Source organism: Megascapheus bottae, chromosome 5 (assembly GCF_031878675.1).
Source record: "Megascapheus bottae isolate mThoBot1 chromosome 5, mThoBot2.hap1, whole genome shotgun sequence".
In the NCBI taxonomy this organism is placed as follows: domain Eukaryota; kingdom Metazoa; phylum Chordata; class Mammalia; order Rodentia; family Geomyidae; genus Megascapheus; species Megascapheus bottae.
Window position 1 is genome coordinate 48143704 of NC_143513.1, and position 27298 is coordinate 48171001.

Sequence of the window (27298 nt, forward strand, 5' to 3'; positions counted from 1 at the left end):
CTATGTAGAATTCCATTGTATATATATTCCACATTTTCTGTATCCATTCATCTGCAGTAGGGCATCTGGATTGTTTCCATCGCCTGGATATTGTGAATAGTGCAGAGATAAACATAGCTGAGCAGGTGTCCTTATCATATCTTGGGTTATGATGTACAGGGTAGATGCCCAGAAGTGGTATGGTGGGATGGTATGGAAGGTCAATTTTCAGTTATTTAAGAAACCTTCACACTGCTTTCCAGAGTGGCTAAACTAGCTTACAATCCCATCAGTAGTGCAGTAGGGTTCCTTTTTCTCCACAATCCCACTAGCATCTGTCATTGAGTTCAAAATCTTGGCTATTCTTGTTGGGGTAAGGTGGTATCTTAGGGTTCTTTTTATTTGCATTTCCTTTATGACCATGGATGATGAACATTTTCTCATAGGCTTTTCTGCCATTTTAATCTCTTCTTTTGATAAGTTTCTCTTTAGTTCCCTTGCCCATTTAGTAAATGGTTTGTTGGGTTGGGGGGGATTAGTTTTTTGAGTTCCCTGTAGATACTGGATATTAAGCTTTTGGCAGATGTATTATTGGTAAATATCTTTTCCCAGTTGGTTGTATGTCTCTCTACTTTTGTGGCTACGCTTTTATCTGTGCAGAAACTTTTTATTTTTAGGTAGTCCCATTTATCGAGTCTCTCTTCAGTCGTTGTGACCCTGGGATTCTGTTTAGGAATCTTTTGCCTGTGCCTATAAGTTCCAGTGTCTCTCCTACTCTATCATGTAGCAGTTTCACGGTTTATGGTCTTACATTAAGGTCTTTGATCCACTTTGAGTTAATGCTTGTGCATGGCAAAAGGCTAGGGTCAATTTTTAGTCTTCTGCATGTGGCTGCTCAGTTTTGCCAGCACCAATAATTGAATAGACTGTGTTTGTTCCACTGTATATCTTTGGCTCCTATGTCAAATACAAGTTGCCTATAGGTATGTGGTTCTATTTCTGGATCTTCTATTCTATTCCATTGATCTTCTGGTCTGTTTTTGTGCCAATACCAAGCAATTTTTGTTATTATGGCTCTATAGGACAGTTTGAAATCTGGTATTGTAGTACCACCTGCATTGGTCTTTTTACCTAGAATTGTTTTGGCTATTCAAGGTCTTTTCTTGTCCCATATGAACCTTTGGATTTTATCTTCTAATTCAGTAAAGAATGTCTTTGGGATTTTGATGGAGATTGCACTTGAATTGTATATCAATTTTGGCAGTATAGCCATTTTCACTATGTTGGTTCTGTCTAACCATGAGCATGGGATGTCTTTCCATTTTCTAGTGTACTACTTAATTTCTTTTGTTAGGCTTTTGTAAATTTCAATAAATAATTCCTTTACTTCTTTGGTTAAGCTAATTCCTAAGTATTTTATTTTTTTAGGGGCTATTGCGAATGGGATCATTTTCTTGATTTGGCCTTCTGTTTGTGTATTGTTGGGATACAAGAAGGCTACTGACTTCTGAAGGTTAATTTTGTATCCTGCCACTTTGCTAAAGTGGTTTATTAATTTTAGGAGTTTTGGAGTGGAGCTTGTTGGGTCACTCAAGTAGAGGATCATGTCATCTGTGATTAGGGATTGTTTAATTTCTTCTTTCCCTAGGTGGATCCCTTTGATGTCCTTTTCTTGCCTTATTGCTCTGGCTAAGGGTTCCAGCAGTATATTGAAGAGAAGTGGAGAGAGTGGGCATCCCTGTCTTCTTACAATGTCATCTCCAGAAGTCAAATAGGAAGGTTCTTGTTTTAATGGAAGAATTTTTCAGGTTACTGATTTTGCATGGTGGGAATGCGGTTGGAAAAACTTCCTGTTCCAGTAGCAAGCCCCAGGCTGCTCATGAATTTTGGATTCAGAAATGACAAGCTGGAACCATTTAGGCAGAATTACATGGGTCAGCCACATGTAGGCTCATTATATTCCCCCCCAAATAAAAAAAAAAGGATAAGGAAAGTACATTGCATGATTAAGAAGAAATGGATAATTTAATTAGGAATAAACTGTAGCACCGTGGAAGCATTGTTAAGTAGCATAAACTACTTTGTATATTAATCACCCTTGTTCTTCCCTAGAGAATATGAGGGATGTGGTTTGCTGATAGAATTTCAGACATTTCCTGTGAGGCCTAAAACTAAGTAAAATAATATAATTCTGGCATAGGTTTTATTATGTGAAAAAGGCAGTGTAGGAACTATGAGGTAGTCAAGAAAACATATCGGGATGGTGATGGAATAGATTGTGGGGGCATATTGCTTCTGTTGCATTCTGTTTTACATGGATTTTAAATAATTAAAATTAATCTAATTGTGCTTAGAAGCTCCAATTAAGAAGAAGAGACATTTTTCTCTTTTTTTGCCAGTCCTGGGCTTGAGCTCAGGGCCTGAGCACTGTCCTTGGGCTTTCTCAAAGCTAGAGCTCTACCACTTGAGCCATGGCACCACTTCTGGCTTTTTCTATGTATGTAGTGCCGAGGAATCAAACATGGGTCTTTGTGCATGCTAGGCAAGCACTCTTACCACTAGGCCAAACTCCTGGCCCCTTATTTACAATTTTTGTTTTGGTTTTTGTTGTTAAAGATGATGTAATGTTTTCATTGTATTTGCATAAAACTTAACATTTTGCTGGATACTTAAAATGTTGTGAATGTGGTTTTCTTTATTTTCTTTCACCAGTTTTGATAATCGGCCTCTTTGATAGTGAGCCCGAAGTTCATTATTAGAGTTCGGAATGCCTGTGCTTTTGTTTTAAAGGACTTGCTGTTTAAAGTTTTTTTTAAAAATGTTTCTTTGTTAATGACTGGTTCTCATGTTTTGGAACTCATATTATGATTTCATTAGTTATGATTGGGGAGTATAAAGTAGGAAAGGACTATAAAGCTTCACAGGGAAAAATACAGTTTCAAAGTCAGTTTAAATCTGTGGGCTGCCTGTAAAACAGTTAGAACCTAACTGCTAGGTAATTTGATGTTTTAATTCAAACAGCAATGGGGTCTGATTAAAATGGAGATTATACCTCCAGGAAAATGCCAGTGATTGCTGTAGAAGAAAAGAGGGCTCAGCTTCTGTTTTCTTCAATTCCCTCTAGCAGTCACAGCTCCTCTCCTCAGTGAATTATGTGACTGTAATGAGCTGCAAGTGGAAAAGACTAAAAACTACATCCATAGTATATTCTTACTCAGTTCAGAATGACCCTCCAAGTGTTCTTTTAGTTAGAATGCAGGGTGGGGCAGGGAGGGCTGTGCCCCAGATATGGGGCAGTTTTAATGTAAGTTACACTCAGTGGTCAAACAGTCTGGGTATAATAGCTGCCATAGTTCACCCTAACAATTACTGTCTCTACCTTTGCCTTGAGTTTGGGGACCAAATGAGACATGACTGAAGAGTAGAAAATAATTGCCCTTTCCCTGAAAAAAATGATAAATTATTCATTTCTGGATTTTGGTATCTTATCACAAGTGGTATGTAAAGGTTCTCAATACTGGGTCATTTGTTTTTTTTAACATTTAAAATTTTATTAAAAATAATGTTTTGTGGTGGCGAGGGGTGGGGGAAGAGTCCTCGCGTTTCAGATTCTTTGAGAAAGTTGGATATAACTTTATCTGGATTTCTTTTCCAGTTTGTGTACTTCTCCTTTCCTTCTGTAATGTGTAGTTGTGGGTTTCTTAAGGTAGTTGGCTTGTGGGATTCCCTGATTCTTTTTGTGGGCGAGAGCTATCTGGTCCCTATTGTCTCAGTGCCATCTTCTGAGTCTGGTCATTTGCTTTTGGAGCATGCTAGTACCTAGGATCAAACCTGCATGTGGCCCAGAAGGTTTCTTAAAAATTAGGGAAGAGAGAGATCTATATTTTTCTACCTCAGGTTTGACAAGTCATCAACTAGGTTTTAATATATGGTGTATTTTAATGTAGGCTTCTACTTAAGGATTTTTTGGGGGGGGGAAGGTAGATCAAGTTTCATCTGTTTGATAATAGAAGTATATCTAATCTGTGGTGTTTAAACATATTAAATCCTCCTACCTATTCAAACCACATAAATTCAGCTGCACATTTGTTGCCAGATGCCTAGAATCCACTTCCTAAAGAAGCTAAAAATTGAGAGTTAAAATTCAAAGCCATCCTGGGAAGAAAAGTCCATAAGACTCTTTCATTAACACACTAGAGTCCATAAGACTGTACACGGGAGAGTAATCAAACAATCCAAGTAAATGCAAGGCCTTGGTTTCAAGCAAAATACCTGAGTATCAGTAAAAATATAAAATTCATGTTTTATCTTGTGTAATCTTTGCCTATGCACATTAATGTAGAACAAAATATCTCTTCATGCACACGTGTGTGTGTGTGTGTGTGTGTGTAATAAAAACTCCACACAGCTTGATTTATGAACTCTCTTCTCCCTGTCGAATGGAAAAATAAATGAAGTATGATTAGAGAATGTGGAGGCTATGCTTAACATAACTACAAAAAGAGTATTTCTGTTGATCATCTCCATGAGAAAACTTCTTTATTTTTAGCCTAGATGCTTAAAGATAGGGATGTGCTATTTCCAGTTTCATATTTTGGCAGCACTTCTGAAGAACATCGAAATGAGTTGACAAATACTGTGGATACCATATTTAACGTTAGATGAGTAGGCTTTAACTTGGTTTGAGGTAAAAAGTCCAGTCTGAAAGCCAAGGCTAATGCAAGAGCTAAATTACTCCAAGGAAGTTAATATCTCTTTCAGAGGTTTGATTATTGAAAGTATCAATCACTGAAAGCCTCACTTCATGATTAAGAAGTTATATTAAATTAAAAGACACATAAATCCATAATGAATACTTAACAATTGACCTATACTTATTTCTGCCCTGGGAAAGGGGTGAAATGTTGTCTGAGTTTCAGATAGCCTTACTAGTGGCATTGTGTACAGATATATTGTTTGTTTTTTCCTCCTGATTCAGGTCAGTTTAAAAAAAAATAAAGGATGGGGATAAAAACCATGAAAAGGTGAACGTCACATTTTGGCTTTTATGCATCTTTTCCTTCAGCTGACTTCTTTCCTCTTTTGAGACTCCAACTGTTCTCAACTCATGCCTGTTTTAGAGTTGCCATAGTTTATCTCTGTAATTTTCTTTTTAAAAATCATTATTTTATTAGTTTAATTATTCATTTTGATTATTGTTTTATTACCTTTAAGTAATATACTGGATTTACTACTCAGCAAATCATTTATAAATATAGTATATCCTAAGTGTAAATGTTTTTTCATTTTTTTCCATTTTAAGTCTTGAGGCTATGGGCAATACATGATCAGTGTTGACTGTTGAACTTCTCTAAGACCCTATTGTATGATAGTGATTATGGAGTAAAAAGTCTTTTAGTTTTGTGTGAGGTTTCCATATCCTGCCATTTTACAAAGGAGCAGTTTTTTCTTGCCATAAGAAAGTCGATATGGGAAGCATAATTTCTTCACCTTGCAATTCTTTGATTGTACTGGGAATTTATTCTCTAGAGGTTCCAATTTCATTGTCTCCTCAGATTTCTTTCCTTAGAAATATTCTTGTTCCAAGTGAATGCTATTTGTTGGATGAGGAAGGAGAATATAAGTTAGCAGACACTGTGCTTTTAGAGTATTGTCTATGCTCCTTAAAATCTTATGCTTGATGTTATTTTTAGTCAGGCTTGAGAACTTCCTTTGTACCCACTCTCTACATGGAAGATTAACGTGCTGTTTTTAGACCTTTGAGTATGTACCTGGCCAGACACAAGTATTTCCAGTGTTTCTAATGGCCTTAATCTGAAGAACACAAGTAGTGATGGCGTGAGTAGTGGAAAGTGTGGGAAAATTATGTGAGTCATATATACAGGAGAAATGAGATCCTAGCTCAGAACTGTGGTAGACACTGGAGGTTAGCAAGGCTTTTCACATACAGTCACTGGAGAGTCCTTTTGGTATTAGAATAAGAAACAGCCAGATATCAAGCCAGATGGAGCTAAGATCATCAGTGGATCATCCTAGGAGAGTGATCACTTTGGCATCTGTGCCATAGGGGCCTTCTCTTCAGAACTCTTATGCCCAGATTGACTTTGAAAAATGACTAAGAAGTAACTTCAGGCATCATTATTTACTTCCATATTTCTAGATCACTGCAAATCATCAGGATTGCATAATCAAAAGTAGAACTAAATAATGAGAGATTTTTTTCAAAAGATACTATGAAATGTGTAATGAAGTCACATTTAATACAGTTCTGGACCTAATTGTGGGTATTTTAAAAGTAGATGGAAAAGAAACATTTTTAGTATTGGTAGAAAACAAGCATGAATATTGAAATTGGGGTACAGAATGTGGGCGTCAGCTATTGCTCTTGCTTCCACTGGAAATTCTCCAGGTTCTTGTTCATAGTCACTCAGAGTAATTTAAGGCACATGATGCATTTGTTAAGTGTATTTCGAATCATTAAGTGAGGAAAGCAGCCACTTGTGAATGGTAGTGCCTTCACAGACAGACATTGAAGCATGGAAAACTACCTCTAGAAGTTCGAATTTCCCTTCCTTCCTCCCTCCCTTCTTTCATTTTTGTTTTCCTACTTTCTAATAGTGTTAGTTGTACAGAGGTGTTTGATTTTGACATGTCAATATATGCCTATAATGAACCCTATTTCAAACTAATGGCTAATTTTAAAAAGTGGATGGTTGGACTGACTATTAAGCGCGGAGCCCTGAATTCAAATGCAATGTATTCCCTCATCCCTCCAAATAATTGTATTATTATTGTATAAAAAGGATAATGCCCCCCAAATTGTATTAGCCTTATTACACAAATGAAATAATATTGCTACACAGAGGTTAGATGAACTGTTCAAAGTTGTATAGCCAGTGACAATTCTGTGTATATGTGTGGTGGTGGTGGTGGTGGTGTGTGTGTGTGTGTGTGTGTGTGTGCGCGCAATACATATGCTTTTCTGCATATGTTTTTTGAAGGCTTGGAGACTTTTCTGAACTTTATTTTTTTTCAATATAGCTCATCAATTCCTAATTTTTACATTAATAACAAATATATTACTTTAAAGTGGTATAGTATTCCAGTTTAGTTTATAGTCCTACATTTGGGGTATATTTTTAAATCTCCACACGTTTAGTTACAGCATCTATTTTTTCTGAGGTACTCTGGTTACATAGCCCAGTCTATTCTTGAGCTCAGGATTTTGATTTTTGGCACATATGCCTGGCTGTTAGTTTTCCTGATGATTAAGATTTCATTAACCCCCCTCCCTTAAAAAATCAGATTTGAAAGGCTGGTTTATTTTAAAGGGTTTACTAAAAAGCATGTTTATATTTAACTCGGAGTCAGTTATTTTCTTTTTTAATATTCTTTTTATTGTAATTAATAGAAGAGTTACATTATATTCACCAGATAGAAAGTGCATTACTTCACAAATATTGCTACCACTCTCATGTTTTTTCCCCATTTCCCTCCCCCTCAACCTCCCCTCATCTTGTTTTACCCCTTTCCTGTCTTATTTCAAATAAACATATATACAATATACCAGATAACAATGTAAGATAATGTAACAATATGACAATAACCAAGGGACAACAAAAGAGATGAGAAATAGTAGTACATTAAGAACAACAATCACACATTACATGGCTCTTGTTTCCATATCCTGAAGGTCCTTTCATTTAGCCTCATCTTATATGGCCTTATGTATTTATGTTTTGACCTTTTCAAACTGTGATTTTCTACATTTTCTATTAAGTTTTTTTATTCACTGCAGTAGTCCATTCTGTGTTCATTGGAATTCTTTGTTGTTTCATATTCTCTTGTTTGCATTTTCATGTTAAAGTTATCTTAATCAGTTCTTTCCAAGGGTACATGGTGACCTCTTGTAAGTTTCTACCTCTTAAAAATATCACCAGCTTAACAATCTACTCTGGGAAACAGACTTCTAACACAACAAAGCTTGGATCACACTTAAACCTTATTCACACTACTGCAATGACTTTGATCTGACCGGATGTACTTTTTAGTACATTGCTATATGTGAAATATTAAATATCTTTATTGTATAATGGACCAGTCTTCATGTAAAAATCTTACTATAGGTAAGAAGTACTTTCTTATGCACTATTTCTTCAAAAACAAATTTTCCTTTGTTCTGTTTGGCTTTTGGTAGGAAAGCAATGCTATTTGTATTTAAAACAATGGATAAGTGGGAGTTGAAGTCTAAATTCCATTAGTTTCTTTGTTTCTTAAATGCAAACAAACAAATAAGGTTTATATACTTAGCATTGTTTTTATTGAGCTTATCTTAGTATATAACACTGTTTACCTGATTTTTTTCGTTTTCTGTGTGCAGAATTTTCTGGGCCATGAAGATAATAATTTCTAAAACAGAGTTTGCCTTTGATTGGTAACCTGAACACCTTGGGTTATATCCAAGATCACAGCCTGTTTGAGCACTTCTGTTCTATTTTAGTTTGCTTTTCCCTTTGCTTGGCTAACATTCTTTTCATCTTAGAACTAACTTCATCTTCATCCATAGGACTTTATCCATAAATCTTAGTTTCACCCTGCTGTACCCTTAATCATTCATTACACACACATCAGACTATACTATAATGTCTGACATATCTTCACACTCTACTTCCTTTTATTTTATTTTGTGTCCTTAGTGACTAATGTAGTGCCTAGAACATATGGACAGAAGCATCACAGGAAGAATGAGTGAAGGCTAACTTCTTTGTATCCTCAGCAGTTACCATCTGGCATGCAATATAAAATTCAAAATCAAATAAGGATTGAATCTTTGTCATAATGTCTTAGCAAAGGTCTTGACTATACTATAAACTGTGTATTTCTCAGTAATTTAAGTCCAACATAGGATACATGTATATTGCCTTTAACAAAGAAATTAGGAAATGGGGTTATTCATATATATTCAGGATTTCTGGATATCTAAAAATAGTTTTTACAGATATGGATATAAAAATATAGCAATTGATTTTATTCTAATAGATTTTGAATGTTTTTAAAATATTTTAAAGAATATTCTAAATCTACATATATTAAAAATATTCAAAACTAAAAGTAATCTGCATTTGAAATTGGAAAATGTGAGATAATTAAACTCATAAGTCAACTGGATTTTTGTCTTCATATTAAAGTATAATTATACCCATATATATATATACATGTATATTCAGTGGGGGTAGAAATTAGACAATGAACAAAATGTGAACACTTCAGATACACAGACACATTTAACATAAAACTCAGGTAAACATAACAATTCAGTTGTGTTTGAAAAATGGAATAAGGGAGCATATAATTGCATACATAAAAAAATCCACAGACTTGTGTTATATTTGCTTTGCTTAGAAGGTAACGGTGATTCTGAAGTAGAAAAATATTGATTCATGACGCTATAGCCAGAGGGTTATTAATACATTTTCTCCTTTTTTTTCTAGCACACTGATTTATGTCAGTATATGGACAAGCACCCTGGGGGGCTCCATCCAGATAATGTGAAGGTAGGAAAAGAGATTTTTCAGCTAATGGTTAGAATTTTTCATGTATATTTTTCTGCCTAACTTTAACATCTATAATTAATTTTAAAGCAATTTCTGTGTAAAAATAAGTAATATTAAAGTGAACAATAGTCATTTCTTCCCTTAAGTTTGTAGAAACTATGTTTTAACTATAAATGTTGTCACCAGAGAGTTCTTAGTTAGATCTTATTCTATTTTTTATGGAATATCTTTGCCATCAATAGTAGGGTATGCTGGGTTCCTACTTTAACCATATCTGTAGTAGTGGGGAATATGGCTGTACTTTGGAATCCCAAACTAAAGAATAGAAATGTAGAAAACATTACATGATCCAAAACAGGGCACTGATAGGCTTACAGTATACAAATGTTCATTAGTTTGCACAGAGACAAAAACAGGCCTCTTTCCTACTGGTTTGTTGTTGTTGCTGGTATCAGGACTTCAGACTTGAACTGATAGTCTGGTGTTCTCACTCAGATTTTATACTTATGGTAGTCTACCACTTAATCCACACCTCCAGTCCACTTTCTCTGTTCAGTAACTAAAGATACAATCTCTTAAATCTTTCTACCTGATCTGGCACCAAACCATAATCTTTAGATCTCAGCTTCTAGGACAGTAAAGATTATAAATATTAGCTACCAATGCCTGTCCTATTGTTCCTTATCCCCCTCTGATTTCTTTTACAAAAATATGATAACTGTGTTCAAAAGAACTATAGTTAACAGCCAGATGCTTCCAAAATTTCAAACTTTCAGCTGGAAGAAGGCCGCTTCTTAATATTTGCTAGGGATTTAAAAAATAACAAATAAAGGATCGGTGATGTGGTTACTATATTTCTTTATTTGACTAAAGGCACATTATTTTTAAGAGCAGAATTTAGTAAATAAATGAGAATTAGGGAAAATTTTTGAAATATAACAATTTGTACATATAACCATAAAAGACGGAAAGTAAAGCTGAAGAAATTGATGAGGAAATAGAGGTATATAAAAATGGGAAAATTGGGACAGGAGTTTGGCCTAGTGGTAAGAGTGCTTGCCTAGCATGCACAATGACTGTGGTTTGACTCCTCGAGACCACATACATAGAGAAACCAGAAGTGGTGCTGTGGCTCAAGTGAACTCTAGCCTTGAGGAAAAAGCCCAAGGACAGTGCTCAGGCACTGAGTACAAGCCCTAGAACTGGCAAAAAAAAAAAAAGGAAAATTGGAAAATACCACCAAATTATAATTCTAGTTCATCAGATCTAACATCTGAATAATTTGCAGGAAAAAAAGAAGAACCATTAAAGTAGTACTTATTAAAATATTCTTTCTCCATATGTATGGGTTATGAATATCCAGGGTAAGAAGGCCCATTAAATGTCTGGAACATTGAATGAAACTTTTCTGACAGTAAGGTTCACTATTGTGAAATTTCACAATTTGAAATCTTACAAAAAGGGAATAGGTTTATGACTACATGAGATCAAGAATTACATTGTCATTATACTTTCAAACAGCAAAATCATAAAGGAGGAAGCTCTGGAATTATACCTTGAAAATTTGGTTGCAAAGTTATTTCCAACCCAGAATTCTTTTTTTTAATTGTAATATATACAGGAGTTACAGGTAGATTCGCCAGGTAGTAGGTACATTTGTTCTCACACATTGATACCCCTTCTTATGTTTTTGTATCCATTTCTCTCCCCTGACTCCCTCCCAATCATTTTGTTTTCCCCCCTTCCCTTTCCTATTTCAAATAAACAAATAAATGTATGTACAATAACCCAGGTAACAAAGTCAGATACTGTAACAATATGAGATTATATAAAAGGCAACAAAAGAGAAGAGAAATAACATAGTACATTAAGAATAGCAATCACACTATAGAAAGCTCTTGTTTCCCTATCCTAGAGATACTTTCATTTAGCCTCATCCTATATGGCCTTATGTATCTAGGTTTTGTAATCCTCTACTAGGAGAGTCGTAGGTGTGTACTAATTATTACAAATGAGGGAAACCATTGACTCTGTGTTCCTTTGAGTCTGGCTTACTTCACTTAATATGATTTTTTTCCAAGTCTTTCCATTTCCTTACAAATGGGACAATATTCTTTCTGATGGCAGCATAGAATTCTATTGTGTATAAATACAACATCTTGTTGATCCACTCATCAACTGAGGGGCATCTGGGTTGGTTCCATATTTTTGCTATGGTAAATAGTGCTGCAGTGAACATCGTTGTTCTAGTGGCTTTAGTATGTCCTTATTTCTAGATGATTGCATAAATACCAAGAAGTGGAATTGCTGGGTCGTAGGGGAGCTCCATGTTTAGTCTTTTGCAGAACTCCAACTCAGAATTCTACACAAACTCTGGAACCAGGAAAGTAAATTGATAATTTAAGTTGTATAAGGGATTTGACTTTTTTTTCATACCTTATATCCTTCTCAGGAAACTCCTTAAGATAGACTTCACTAAAACTCAGGCAATCAAAACAGGAAGATACTATCAACAGACAGAATCTATGACCGGAGACAGGTTAAGAAAGACCTCTGAAAATTTAAGGGATTAAAAGGTGACAATTAAGCACGGGACTGAAATTTTCTCTCTCCCATAAAGACAGGTTCAAAGTCTCTAGAAGACACTCATCAAGAGTATAAACTAGCCAGGTACCTGTGCTCATGCCTTTAACCCTACCCACTCAGGAGACTGCAATCTCAGATATGACTGAGGTTTGAAGCCAGCCTGAGCAGGAAAATCCATGAGACTCTTAACTCCAATTAACCATCAAAGACCCTCAAGTGGTTCTTGAACAAGAAGAATTTTAGGGATACTGCCCAGGACCTGAGTTCAAGGTCCAGTACCAGCATCAAAAAATAGTATTTTTAAGCATTTCTCTTATTGTTTATGGAAAAATGTTTGGTATTGTATTGGGAAATAACCAACCAAAGAAAACTAACCTAAACTAACCTTAATGTATGGCACTGAGCCCATGTATACCACATGAGCCTTGTTTTCAGGTTAAAGCCTCCCTTTCTTCATGGGCTGTCCTGAGCTGCTGTCCTCCTCCTGCTGCTTCCTGTGTCCAGAGGGACATCATGTGCAGCAGTGCACCCAGTTTTAGTTGGGATGGAGTTCACTGGAACTTTCATGCCTGGGCTGGCCTTAAGTTCTAATTCACTTATCTCTATCTCTCAGGTCACTAAGGTTACAGAACAGAACCATAGAAATCACTATTATAAGAACACCTGTGATAACCAGTTTCATTCTTGGCCCAGCATTCCCCAAATCATCATCCATTCTGGTTCCCTATTTCATAGAAAATATGTCAGGACGTGGAAATGAAGAAAGTTGTTAATTTGGATCATACATTAATGAGCTTGGTTATTGTGACTTTATATGCATTTAGTCATGTAGATTTATCATAATTTTCGCATTGAAGGAAATAGCAGTATCATCTCTGAGGCTACAGAAATGAAAGAATAGAGCCTGTCAACATTTTTTGTTCTGTCTGCAGTAGCCCTTATTATTATGTGCATTTCCTTGAGAGGCCACTCAGCTAATTATTCATTGCTTTGCCCTCACTGTTTTGTTGAGCCTGAGCACTCTGCCAGGATTTACATATAGGATGTATTGCAAGTGAAATTATTCCCAAAGAAAACAGACTATGACAATGACAGATGACTCATGGATTTTTTTAATGCATTAACATTTTTTTTCATGTGATGGTATTTGTTGAGTATAGAATGGGCATAAAATAATATTTACTCAGTTAACAGCGGGTGATAATGGTGTGTGGGATATTAGTTTTTAAAAAATGGTTGAGATAAATTAAGTCACTGATAGTTCTACTGAAATTTGAGGTGATCTGAAAATTAGGTGAGATAAACTGCTAGTTTTAAAACACCGTATCATTTTAACAGTTCCGATGCTTGTTCTGCTAACCATGTCAGATACTATCAAATGTTCAGAATATAATTAACCTTGCATATTTGTTATACTGATTGATGGATAAACATAGTTATCAACCTACCTTGCTCCTTTGCACACAGAAACATTTTAATGAATGTATTTTCATTTCATATACTTGTTTTCTGTAAAACTTTGTATATCATGCACATAAGACTAGAGAAAATTGTTTCTTAATGTAATTTTGATAGAATTTCAAGTACTATAAAGTATTATTCAAGAGTAGATGCTAAAATTAATTTTATAGTAGAATATGAAATAACTTGCTTATTTTATATTAAGTTCCTATAAAATATTGTGAAAATTTTTATCAATTGTTGAAAGCTGAATATTACTTGTAAGTACTAGTAGACTTTTTGTTAACTGAAATTCTTGTTTTTGATTTTTTCATCTATTTTTAATTGTAATTAATACAAGAGTTACATTATATTCACCAGATAGAAGGTGCATTACTTCACATACATTGATACCCTTTCTCATGTCATGTGGATCATATGGCTTGAACTCGACCTGGGCACTGTCCCGGAGTTCTTCATCGCCAAGCTACCACCCTACCCATGCATAGGTCTCGGGTTGTCCCTGATCTCTTCAACTCAAGGCTATTGCTGCCCTACCCTTGTGTCAAACCCCACTTTCCATTTTCTAGAGGTTAATTGGATATAAGAGTCTCAGATCCTTTTTTCCTGGCTGGCTTTGAACCTTGATCCTCAGATCTCAGCCTCCTGAGTAGCTAGGATTACAGGCATGAGCCACTGTCCCCAGGTTGTTAACTGAAATTCTAAGAATCCAGTTTCCCACTTTGCCTTCAGAATGTGTCTGCTATCATTGTGGCATTAAATAAATGTTCTCTATTAACTAATAGCTTGTTTCTAAGCCTTACATCAATTTTTGACAAATGAGTAATGTCATCAATTATTGTAGGACAATTTGAAACCTGAACAGGAAGCCTGAGGACATTGCCCTTGTCATAAATATTTGTGATGGTTAAAGACATAGCAGCTTATTTCTAGAACATGGCAATAGGTTATATAGAAAATTGTTTAAATTTATTTGAAGTAATGAATGTTTTCAACTTTTATACATTGTTTGGTTCTAATTATATTAGGTTTTCTTGACCCAGTCAAGTTTGATAGAAACTTAATTTATAGTTTTATAATTCTCCATGGGTAGCATGTTGACTGTTAAATGTTTTTAAATGTCCGTGGCAGTCTAAATTTCCTCATTTATCCAGTTTTCATGTACTCTTTAAAAATTGATAAGCATGAGAGTCTGAAAATTAAGGTTCATGAAAGAAAAAAAGATTAATTGATGCTGTCCCCAGCTGATGTCCTGAACTGTAGATGTTCACATCTTATTACCATGGTGAGATTGAATCCTCTGTGTTTTTAATGCAGTATACTTCTGTTTCCATGGTACAATGCCTTTTCTAGAAGACTCCCTGAAAAATGACATTTTTATGCTAATAGGATTTTATATACTTGGCAGGGGTAGGGAACTTCTTCTTTTGCCAAGAACCATTTGGATATTTATAACATCATTTGTGAGCCACACAAAATTATCAATGTAAGTGCCCAGTGAAGGCAGCCAATGAGAAGTATAACTGTGGTCTGTCCTGTCATGTACCAAATAATTCTATGGGGTTTATGTGGCTATGGGCCAAATGTTTTTTTTTTTGGCCCCACTCTGGAGAATAAAGAAAGGAGTTCCAAATTACCTTGGTTATTCTCAATTATTCAGGGAGTCCTAGGTTCAATTCCTAAGTACCACATACACAGAAAAGAAAAAGCTGGAAGTGATGCTGTGGCTCAAGTGGTAGAGTGCTAGCCTTGAGAAAGCTCAAGGACAGTGCCCAGGCTCTGAGTTCAAGCCCCAGCATTGGCAAAAACTAAATAAATAAATACAATTATGATTTGTGAAATTGAAAATTTGCATGTGTGTGTACTTCATTGTATTATAAGAGCTTAGCATTTGCATTACGCATTTTGCACTCAAATGGAATGAAACATGGTGATTCATGGCTTTTACAAATAGGAGACCACCTATTATAAAAAAAACCATTATCCAATGGACATTGCAAAATATTTTGATATTCATAAGATATTCTGGGGTCTCAAAGTCTCTAATTATCATTTGTAGAAAGTTGGAGGTATGTGTAATTTAATGCTTGTGAAGGTAATGCATTTTTAAATAGTGCAGGGTCACATGTAGAATCTGATATCCAGATACAGCTTGACTTATCTGCTGGTATCATATTTGTAACTATGGGCTCATACAAGATTTAACTACTTTAGTCAAATTGTATATATACATTGGGGAGTCGGTATTCTTCATTATAGTTTTATTCTAAGACAAAACTGAGTCACTGATTGGCACTATCCTTTATTTACTGTGCATCTCTACCTAAGTCAAATAATTTCACTGAGCTTTTATTTGCTTTTCTGTGAAATGGAGGTAATAATATCTACCAGGGAGGGTGTTGTTCGTATTGGATTATCTAACAAATATATAACAGGAAGCACAATGTATGTATTCAATAAATGGTAGATAGTACAGTTATACATTTCTAAAAATTATGAAATGATATAAATATCATGAAAATAGCTGTTACTAATATCTGACTCTTAACCAGTCATTTTTTATTTTAATTAGAATATATGAATAGTACAAAGAAATTTTATTATGATATTTCCATATATTTATACAGTATACCTTTGTCAAATTCACAACCCCTATTGTTCTTTCTTACCCTGCCCCCTTCTTTAGCCATTGTGAGAGTGGGTTTCATTAGTCAATTTTTAATTTTTTTTTTGCCAGTCCTAGGGCTTGAACTCAGGTCCTGGGCACTGTCCTTGAACATTTTTTGCTCAAGGAAACCCTCTGCCACTTAAGCCAAACACCATTTCCCATGTTTTCTGTGTATGTGGTACTGGGGAATCGAACCCAGGACTTCATGCATGCTAGGTGAGCACGCTACCACTAGGCCACACTCCAAACCTCCTCTATTTTTATATGTTTACCTTCTCCTTTTACTCTCCTCCTCTCACAGGTTTTCTCCCCTAATAGTTTCCACATTTCACACTAGTATTCTTTTGGGGGGAGGCTACATTTCTCATATGGGTTAGAACACTCAATGTTTGTCTTCCTTATTTCATTTATCTTTATTTCACTTGATTAGTTTTAGTTCCATTCATTTTCCTGTACATTATATCATTTTTTTCTTGACTAATATCTCACTGTGTATGTATATATTTCCTTTATCCATTCTTCAGTTGACAGACACATAGTTTGATTCCATATTTTGGCTGTTGTGAATAGTGGTGCTTTCTATAAACGTGGATGTACAGTTGTCTTTCTTCTATGTAGACTTTCATTCCTTCAGATTTAGGTCCAGGAATGGTACCACAGGATCATGGTGTCTTTATTTTCAGTATTTTAAGGAACCTTCATGGTGATTTACACAGTGGCTCTACTAAGTTACATTTTCATCAAAGGAAAGGAAGTATTTCATCTCCATCTCAGCCTCACCTACAATTGTTTGATTTCTTGACGATTGCATTGTACTTGAGGTGAAGTAGAATCCCAGTGTAGCGTCAACTTGCATTTCATGTAAGGCAATGTATTCAGCCAGTTATTTTCTAGATGTCAAACCTAAGATAAAAGAGATGTGAAACAGCCCATAATCTTCTTTAATCACTGAGTGATTCTGGACATTGTTTAAAAGACTCTTACTTATTGAAAACCTGTCCATTCATCTCATATGTATGGAACCCACATACTGAAGAATTTATGTATTTCTCAACCTTCATGGAACCTAACAACTCTAGATTTTGAGAAACAGGGTATGTTTTATCTCACATCTTTAGGCCTTGTTGGAAAGTTTAGTTAAAAAGCTTATGGCTCACAGTGTGTTCCAGTAGTTCTTCTAAGTGGCAGGAATAATATATTAGTCCAAGGGCGTTTGCTTTTAACCAACTTCCTTTAAAAGTTGTGATGAAATACTTAATGGTGACATTTTTCACCTATTCAAAGTTTAAAGAGCTATACAAGCTCAAAGGTAACATACTAAGATTAAATCCAAGAAAAATATGAGAATTTGAAATGCCTTCTTGCAGAAGATGGCAAGACAGTTGCCTGATGTAGATCTACTGCCAACAAAACAGCTTCTTTTCATTATAGTTTCACTTTTTAAATCATTTGTCATTAGTACTTTTTATTGCAGAAATTGGACATACTCAAGCTAGAATATAAATCTTCAGTGGTCATACTATTGCATTGAATAGAATATCTCATAGGAATAAAGTGCTCTTAGGAAGAATTCATGGCTACTACAATAGAAATACAGGATAAAATGTTTTATATTATTAAATTTATAAATAAATTATATTTATTTCTTAAGTACATGACCTTACTTTGATGCATATTATTTTTCAGAAGATTTTAAATAGAGAGAACCACATGCTTATGGTGTGCTAAGTGAGGCTTTTACAAAGTTGAGTTTATTTGCTAATAAAAAGCACTTGGGTTATTGGGGTGTATAACTTTATTCATGCATGTATTTAGCAATCATCAGTCTGATGTGTGATAATGAGATGTAGTGGAAGGTTCACAGGCATTGGATGATGATGGTGGATGACAGGGTAACTCTCTGACTCTTTTAAAGCTTTAATTTTCTCATGTTTTCAAATAGGAAAGGAAATGACTAGATTATAGATCAAATAGATTAAGTAATGTATGTAAAAGTACTTAGAATGGCTTCCAAATAGGCCAAGCCTTTATAGTATTAGCCTTATTTTGTTGTTGTTGTTTTTCTTCTTAGTGCCTGAGATTCCACTGATGTTTTCCAAGTTTTACTCTTTCTGTGTCCTATCTTCTCTTAGGCAGTTCCTTTTGTGTCCCAAGTATCCTCTTGTCTTTCATAAATAAGGGATAGCTTCTTTTAACATGATTTACATGACAACCAAAGCAATGACTTTCTCAAAACTTTTAGTGGCATAGTTAGAGCATTGGTGAATCTCCAAGACCAGTTTTCTGTAGACGGTCACTAAGAATAGTGCACACATATTTCATGTTACTCAGCTACGTGCTTTCTCCTGAATATCTCCCACCCCTACCAGCCAATCCACATGCAGTCAATCCTATGGTTTCAGCAGGTCTTTTATTGTCTCCCCCTTGCTAATATTATTTTATGATGATGATTAATAGTTCAACACTTTTGTATATTACCTTCTTATTTTTTACTTTTCTTCCTCTGAATTTATATTACTCCTGTTTGTGTTGTCTTCTCAGCCACCCCCCACAACAAGAGTTTTATGTTGTCATTATTTCAGTTTTTGTTTCCAGTGAATGCTTCACAGATTTCTTAACATTTTATATACAATAAGTTCTGTTTCACAGTGGTAGACTGCTTCATTCCCTTTCTTCTCACGGGCTACTTTTCCTGCAAGGCAGGATCAATCCTGCTATTCCATCTTCTCTGTCTTCTGTATACTCAGCACTGACTTGAAGTTGAAGTCACTTTAAGCAAAAATGAGCTTTTTGTGTGTCTGTCATACAAAAAGCTCTGTGAATTCCTGTCTAGAGACCATTTCTTTTCTTTTTCATATATTTATTATTGTAATTAATAGAAGTGTTACATGATATTTGCCAGATAGATGGTGCATTCATTCCCATACATTGATACCCTTTCACATGTCTTGGTCCCCATTTCCCTTCCCACCACCCCCACTCCTCATCTTGTTTTCCCCCCTTCCCTATCCAGTTTCAGATAACCAAATACAAATATATCCAATATATCAGGTAACAAGGTGAGATACTGTAACAATATGAGATAACCAAGGGATAGTAAAATAGATGAGAGATAACATAGTACCTTAAGAACAACAATCATTCATTATATGGCTTATGTTTCTATATCCTAGTGATCCTTCATTTAGCATCCTACTACATGGCCTTTTGTATCAAGGTTTTGCTCTATTGCAAATCTCTGCTAGGAGAGCCCAAGGTTTCTACTGATTATGACAAATGAGGGAAACCTTTGAGCCTAAGTTCCTTTGAGTCTGGCTTACTTCACTTAATATGATTTTTTCTAAGTCTTTCCATTTCCTAACAAATGGGGCAATGTCATCCTTTCTTACCGCAGCATAGAATTCCATTGTGTACAAATACCACATCTTGTTGATCCACTCATCAGCTGAGGGACATCTAGGTTGGTTCCATATCTTTTCTATGGTAAATAGGGCTGCAATGAACATTGTTGTGCTGGTGGATTTAGTATGTCCTTGTTTCTGGATGATTTTGTAAATGCCAAGTAGAGACCATTTCTTACCTCTAGTCATCTTTTCATCCTTGATGGTACCTCAGCATATGCATGATACATCATCCCCACCCCCTGTGTGAATTCACTTCATAAGGATTTGTTGTGATACTAACTTCCTGCAGTGTTCCTAGAGCTAGTACCATTTAGGGGCTTGTGTACACTTATAAATGGAACATGTAGTCGCATACTTTCCTAATACTGTGTCCTAATCTCTTTAACATGGTATCCTATTTGAATACTTTCTAGATTAGCATAAGGACTATATATTTTTCTCTAATTAGTCAAGGCATTAATCAATGCCCTCTGGCATTGTTGGGTCTACCCACCTCTGCACTTCACTGCTAGAGAACTGAATGGTATTCTACTTTATCTGTTACCATCTGGATGTTTCTAAATTGGCTCAATACTTCTGTTACTGATCCAAGAGTACCATGTACTGTGTACCAGTTTAAAGAGACTTTAGGCGTGGAGGGAAGGTGAACAGCATCATGTAATATGCCTGAGTAGAGGCCACCTGATAGCCTAGGGGAGAGAACTTCACACAGGCCTCTGGCTGTGGTGTCAAAGAAAGCTCCCAGGAGCAGAGGACTCCTGAGGAGAGACTAAGGAATACTGGAGATTAATAGGCAAAGGATAAAGAAGAGTTTTCTGACAGAGAACAGAATTAAAAGGCACCCTACTCTGAGTGTGGGCGTGCACAAGGTAACCTGTAACTAGGGACTATAGAGTAATACTGACTGCTCACCACAGTGCCCTGGGGGACTGTGTGTTATCTCATGCCTGTGTCTTGTCCTCCGTTCGGAGGAGGCCCCTTCTATATCATACTTCATGTCCTTGTGTTTGTTTCTGGCCACAATTCCTGTAGTATGGCAGTTGTAATCAAGCTGTGTTTGAGCTCTGGCTCTGCCATATGATTGTTTTGTGATCTTAGGCAACTGCATTCAGTTTTCTCATCACTACTCTGGAAATAATAATGCTTATTTCCTTAAAATTGTCTGAGTTTATTTGAGATGGCGATCTATAACACATATGTTGTCATACATTATGTGCTTGTTAAATTAAAATGCTTTGCTACGGCTAAGTATTTTCTAGGTCCCAAAGAACACTTATCATCTTGCAGAATCCTAAATAAGTTTCTTTCAAACATTTTGTTTTTGAAAGTTAGTTATGTAGTATGCCTGTGTGTGTGTGTGTGTGTGTGTGTGTGTTTAAATGGTCACAAATAAAAAGACTTCATATGCTCATTTTTCTTCCTTGTAAAGAAAGGAGTATGAAGTGTCTCAGAATTATAAATTTTAAGCTTCAGGATGTGGGGAGTACTAGACATAAGGAATGAGACTGGAACTGGCTGCGGTGTCTGTTCAAGTACTAGGAGCATAAAGAGAAGTCCAGAGAATGTTTGCTTCTTCAGGCTCCTAAGCAAGCATTTTAATCCACACTGACACAGAACAGACTTCCACTTTCTGGTACTTAGACTTTAGAAATAAAGAAGTAGTTCATATTTCCCACTTATATATGCCAGAATCCTTGTAATAATTTTGTCTTTAATTCATTGAAAAATTCCTGGAAACTGACTTTTGATAATAGCTGGTTATAGTATAGACTACATTGCTGGAATTTAGAGTAAGAACATTTGTTTTTATTTTTGTTCTAGAAGATTGGCTTTTTAAATACAGTATATTGTTTTAAAGAACCACTTTTTATTAGAAAATAAATAGACCTTGGGCTCTACTAGCAGAGATCTGCAATAGAGCAAAATCTTGATACATAAGGCCATATAGTATGAAGCTAATTGAAAGGACCTCCAGGATATCGAAACAAAAGCCATATAACGAATGATTGTTGTCCTTAATGTACCATGTTGTCTCTCATCTCCTTTGCTGTCCCTTGGTTATCTCATATTGTTATAGTATCTCACTTTGTTATCTGATATATTGAATTTATTTGTATTTGGTTATTTGAAATTTGATAGGGAAGGGGGGAAAACCAAGACGGGTGGGGGGTGTGGGGGGGGAGGGAAATGGGTACCAAGACATGTGAAAGGGTATCAATGTACGTGAATTAATGCACCTTCTATCTGGCAAATATCATGTAACCCTTTTACTAATTACAATAAAAAAATAAATAGAAACCATTGAGTCAAACTTTCTGTCATCAATATGAAAACATTAAAAAATAATAGAAGTATTTGATGTATGAAACTTGACAGAGAAATTCTTCTTGCAGTTATATTATTTTTGAATCCTTGGTGTCTCTATTTTATTTTCTTCTTGTTTAGGTTAGTCTGCTCTTTAATTACTAAAGGTACATGCCTAATTTCCAGGGCCATATGTACAAAAGTAGTATAATTGGGGGTAGTATTATTGGAATATATGATTACTTTTTAAAAAATTAATTCACATCTTCTCATCTTTCAGTTTCTTAAAGCATGCAGTAAAAACTTTTATAACTATTCACATAAACTTGATAACCAGTTCTTTATTTTTATCCTTTGCAGTGCTGCACATAGATTTTTCTTTACAAGACATAATTTTAGACATAATGAAATAAAATACTAGATTATTGATTTTTTACATTTATTTATAAACCAGAGATTATAGATCTCTGAATAGCTATTTTTCTGGGTTATTATAACAGGATATTAGAAATTCTTGGCTTTGTTGTTTAATGAATTAGGGATTGATAGCCTAGTATTGCAAATTCTGTTTAATAATTTGGTAGGAACATTAGTAGGGGATACCTTTTACACTAAGTGCAGTCATTTGGTAGACTGTGTGTAGAGGGTGGCATTTATCTAAATTTAAATGTTAACTTTTGCCTTTTTTTTTCAGTTGTTTTTATTTCAGTTGCTGCGAGGGCTGTCTTACATCCACCAGCGTTATATTTTGCACAGAGACCTGAAACCACAGAACCTTCTGATCAGTGACACGGGGGAGTTAAAGCTGGCAGATTTCGGTAGGAAAGCAGTTAATTACCAGTCTATTTTGTCACACTGTGAGAATGCCAGGCAGATGGTGGCACTGAAATTGTTTAGGTGCATTTCTTCTGTTATCATAGATCATGGTAAAAAAATATTTGTGGATAGATGACTTTTTCTACCATTTCTAACACAATACATAATTTTTGGAGTTTTATAAATGTAGGTTTATAAGAGTCTTACTTAAATAATCAGGAGCAGAAATTATCTGAAGACTCATTATCAAAGGAAACCCAGTAAAATTTTTGGCATAATGTACTCTCATTCAAAAGCCAAATAGTATATCACATTATCTAACTTCATTAAGTGTCAATATTTTGTTAAATTTTAACAAACTCAAAGTGAAACCTCTGGAAACTTATATAATGTACCATACTTAGTAGAGTACCTTGCCAGAAAATTTTAATTCCTGAGAAATCATGGGATAGTTGGACTTTTCTAGAAGTCATTATTGTATCAGGGTTGTTTTTTTTCCCCATAACATTATATAGACAATTATGTGTGCTTTAGTGAAAGGTCTTCATCATCCTTTCTTTAGAAGTTTTTTATATTGACCTATTGCATTCCATGCTTTGATGATCCAGAAGGGAGCACAAACTGTCATGTCTCCTTCCGTTCTTTTTTTCAGCAGGCTTGGTTCCACTATCAATCAGGTTCAGACATCATTCCAGCATTTGGGGACGATGTGTGATGGCAGCATGATGTGTTGACATCTATTGTCTCAATTATTTTCAATACATATTCTGATGAGAAATTTGTTCCATTAAAAATAGAATTTTAAAATTACCCTTGGGACATAATATGGTTGAGTTTGAGATATGGGGCTTGGTTGAAATGTGATTGTCTTCTCTTACTTGAGCCCTTAACAACTAAAAGCAGACAAGAAATGATCACTTCTCATTTCAAGGTTAATGGATTGTTAAATGAATGCCTTTGGAATGAATGTGTTCAGTTTGTATATTATTCTCTTCTAGAAATTAACTACAGCAAAAGTGATCATGATTCATGATATATTGCAAAAGTTTATAGTTTGTTTTCATCTACTTGGTTAAAAATAACCAAAGTCCTTATTCATGTGCTTTTTGTAAGTGTTGCTTATTGCTAAATTTGTCATCAAGATTATAGTAGGTGGCTAGATGTAAAGTCTTCCTATTATAGGATAGAAAATAATAGGAGAGTAGGTGGGTATAGGAGAGTTTGCAGTTCCTCAAATTGAAGCACCACCTTTGCTGTGAATATATTTTGTAATTGATCAGTACCAGTAAATTTAAAAGGACTTCAGTCTATAAATCATTTATTATGATGAATTGTAATTTTGATCTTATAATTATATACTTTGCATATTGATAAAATGCTTTTCATAAAATAATATTATATGTATATACTTTCTGAGGGCTATATTTAACTTTTGATTTTTACAGTCTTTTTTGTTTTGTTTTGTTTGTGAGTCATGGGGCTTGACCTCTGAGCCTGGGCACTATCCCAGAACTTGTTGGTTCAAGACTACTGCCCTACCCCTAGGCCTGGGAGTTATCCCTGAGCTCTTCAGCTCAAGGCTACTGCCCTACCCTTGAGCCAAGCCCCACTTCTCATTTTCTAGAGGTTAATTGGAGATAAGAGTATCAGGTCCTTTTGTGCCTGTGCTGGCTTTGAACCTTGATCCTCAGATCTCAGCCTCCTGAGTAGCTGGGATTACAAGTGTGAGCCACTACACCCAGCTTACAGTGTTTTTTATTATAATAGCTAAATTCATCTTAAAAGTGTCTCTTGGTCGGGCACCTGTGGCTCATGCCTATAATCCTAACTACTCAGGGAGCTGAGATGTGAGAATTGTGGTTCAGAACCAGCCCGGGAATAAAAGTCCATTAGACTTTTATCTCCAGTTAACCTCCAGGAAACCAGATGTGGCACTGTGGCTCAAGTGACAGACCACTAGCTTTGAGCTGAAGAGCTCCGTGACAGAGTCAAGCCTCATGACTGGCCAAAAAAAAGAAAGAAAAAGCATTTCATGTATGTTTAAAACAGACATTTGATCATATTAGTTCAGAAACAATTTATCATAAAAAGAGCATACTATTTTGTGAACAGTTCTCATGTAAGAATGTCATATATGTTTCTAATTTCATTAAATATTAAAAAACGTTTTTTTATTATCTTTAAGTAGTTATACAGAAAGATTGTCATGTAACAAAGCAGTTTATGAACACAATATGTCTTGATCACTGTTACCCCTTCCAACATTTTCGACCATCACTCCCCACCCTCTCCATTCCTTCACTCTTCATAATTCTATAGGATTCTTGATTGTCTCCTCTCCACCGTCTCGCCATCTTTCTATGATTTTCTTTTTGATAAAAGCACTTGTAACACCATAGGGTTGTTTTTTTTCCTGTTTTGGACCCAGATTTGGTCTCAGTTCAGTCCTTTATCAATGACTATTTTAGTCTGATTATTCATAATTATGTGAAGTCTTGTATTGAAACTCTGTGTAGTAAATTCTGCCAGTGCTAAAATGCAATGCTAGTCTTTTAGGAGATCTAGATCTTCAGCCCATACTGCTTTATGGAGGTTTGTGCCAATGCACCTCGCTGAGTGTCATGAACCAGTTCTCTAGTTTGGAATGCCTGCTTGGCATAAATCCTTTGCACAGAGTGTAATGAGTAAGACACATTCACCAACTGACAGTTTCCTCCAATTAATTGTGCATTATTTTTGTCTTTTAATTTAAGACATGCAATTAATTGTGATTTACTGTGTTTGGGCATGTGTGTGTTTGTCTGAAATGAAGGCAACATTAGAAACTGCAGAGAGGCTAAGTAGTCAAACTGGGATGGTTCCAAGTAGAACAATTTAAAAACATAAGAATTTGACATATGAAGAGAGAGCTCTAGAAATCATTTCTCCATGTAAACGATATTATAAAAATTTGATTAAAAGACATAAATGTATTATACATGTTTGATTCTTCCATGCGACTTTCTTATTAGAATAATACATTAGAGTAATAACTAAAATTTGTTAGGCCTAATCTTGCTTAAATTCTTCTTTCATTGTGTTCATTATCTCCTTAACTAAAGTATAGTAACGTTTTTCTTTTTCCTTTTTTCTTTTTTTTTTGAGTGTGGCCTGAGATTCAAAGAGGTCAAAAATTTTCCCAGGTTGGCCATACAAAGATATGTTGCAAACACTTGATCTATATCCTCTAGTTCCAGGTGGCTCTGGCTCTTCCATTTTACTTTATTTACTTGTAAGGCTGCCCCCTTGTCTACTTTGGGTCATTGTATGTATACTTTTTTCTAAAATAATTTAAAGAACTTTTTTTTCATTTTAATACTTCAGTAGATAAAAATTAGTTAAACATTGACACTTGACAGATGTTTATTTCCTGACAAAGTAAACTTCACAATAGATATAGTAGTAGTATATTTATTTACATTAAACAGAATTCTGAATTCTGGGTGGTCAAAATGCTTACATTTGGAGTAAGTAAATTATACCTGATTTAGAATCATTTTGTCTTTTGTGTCCTATTTCTTGGTTTGTGCATGATAACACCAGGTAGGGGCTGTCACTCATTTCTCAATTGTGGAAAAATATTTCAAGTCCTTCAGCCAGCTCATGTCATCATCCTCTTGCTTTACCACATGAGTCAGGCTCAGACTCATCCCTTTAGCCCAAGTAAAAACTTGGCCCTTCCCTGTGCCTGAATACTCTTCCTCCTGCTTCTAATCCACCTGCCTCTTGTATTTTCTCATTACAGGAAGAGATCTCATGTCACCTATCCCCAAATAAAAATTTTTCATTGCTATCAATCACCCATCTTCACTCCCCAGTAGCACTTCTGCTACACTATTTATTTTATGCAGTTTAAAATTTATTTTTTCTTCAGGTACCTGATTATAAATTCCCAGAGTACAGCAACTTGACTTGCCTCATGAAAGGCTGTGTTTGCCATGTCTAGAACATAGTACATACCTACCACACCATTGTTGCTCAGTAAATATTGCTAGTATGAATATGAAATATACATGATCAAACTCAGGGCCTGAGCAGTGTCCGTGGACTTTTCTCAGGGCTAGAGCTCTAATACTTGAGCCACAGCACTACTTCCAGCTTTTTTCTATGTATGTGGTACCAAGGAATCAAACCCAGGTCTTCGTGCATACTAGGCAAACACTTTACCACTAGGCCAAACTCCTGGTCCACTGCTGGCTTTTTGTGTTGGACTTTTCAGAAATTGTTATTCTGTTTTCTAATGACCAGGTATTTGCTGGTGGGTAAAATCTGCCCATTGAATTTATAATCAGTGCTATACCATCCCTCCATAGAATCTGACTTTTGTTTCTATCTTTTGCAAATTTGAATAGCGAGATGTCATACTTTTATGATATGCAATGAGAGCACATTAATATGTGGCTATTAAACCCAAAGACTACGAGAGCGAGGACTCAATAACTGCATACCCAATGCTATGGACATGGTAATGGAAATATAAACATAAC

At 35.3% G+C, this 27298-nt stretch overlaps 1 protein-coding gene across 10 annotated transcripts in view; it reads left to right on the forward strand.

Annotated features, from left to right (window-relative positions):
- Nucleotides 1–27298, forward strand: part of Cdk14 (cyclin dependent kinase 14) — a 468058-nt gene that overhangs the window by 215583 nt on the left and 225177 nt on the right. For all 10 annotated transcript variants that reach the window (XR_016535529.1, XR_016535528.1, XR_016535530.1 and 7 more), the window contains 2 exons: nt 9471–9533; nt 22651–22774. Coding sequence is in view for 5 of the 10 variants with exons in the window: in XM_090333066.1 (XP_090189192.1) it covers nt 9471–9533; nt 22651–22774 (187 nt within the window). In the remaining 5 variants the exon portion in view is untranslated. The remainder of the gene's footprint in view (nt 1–9470; nt 9534–22650; nt 22775–27298) is intronic.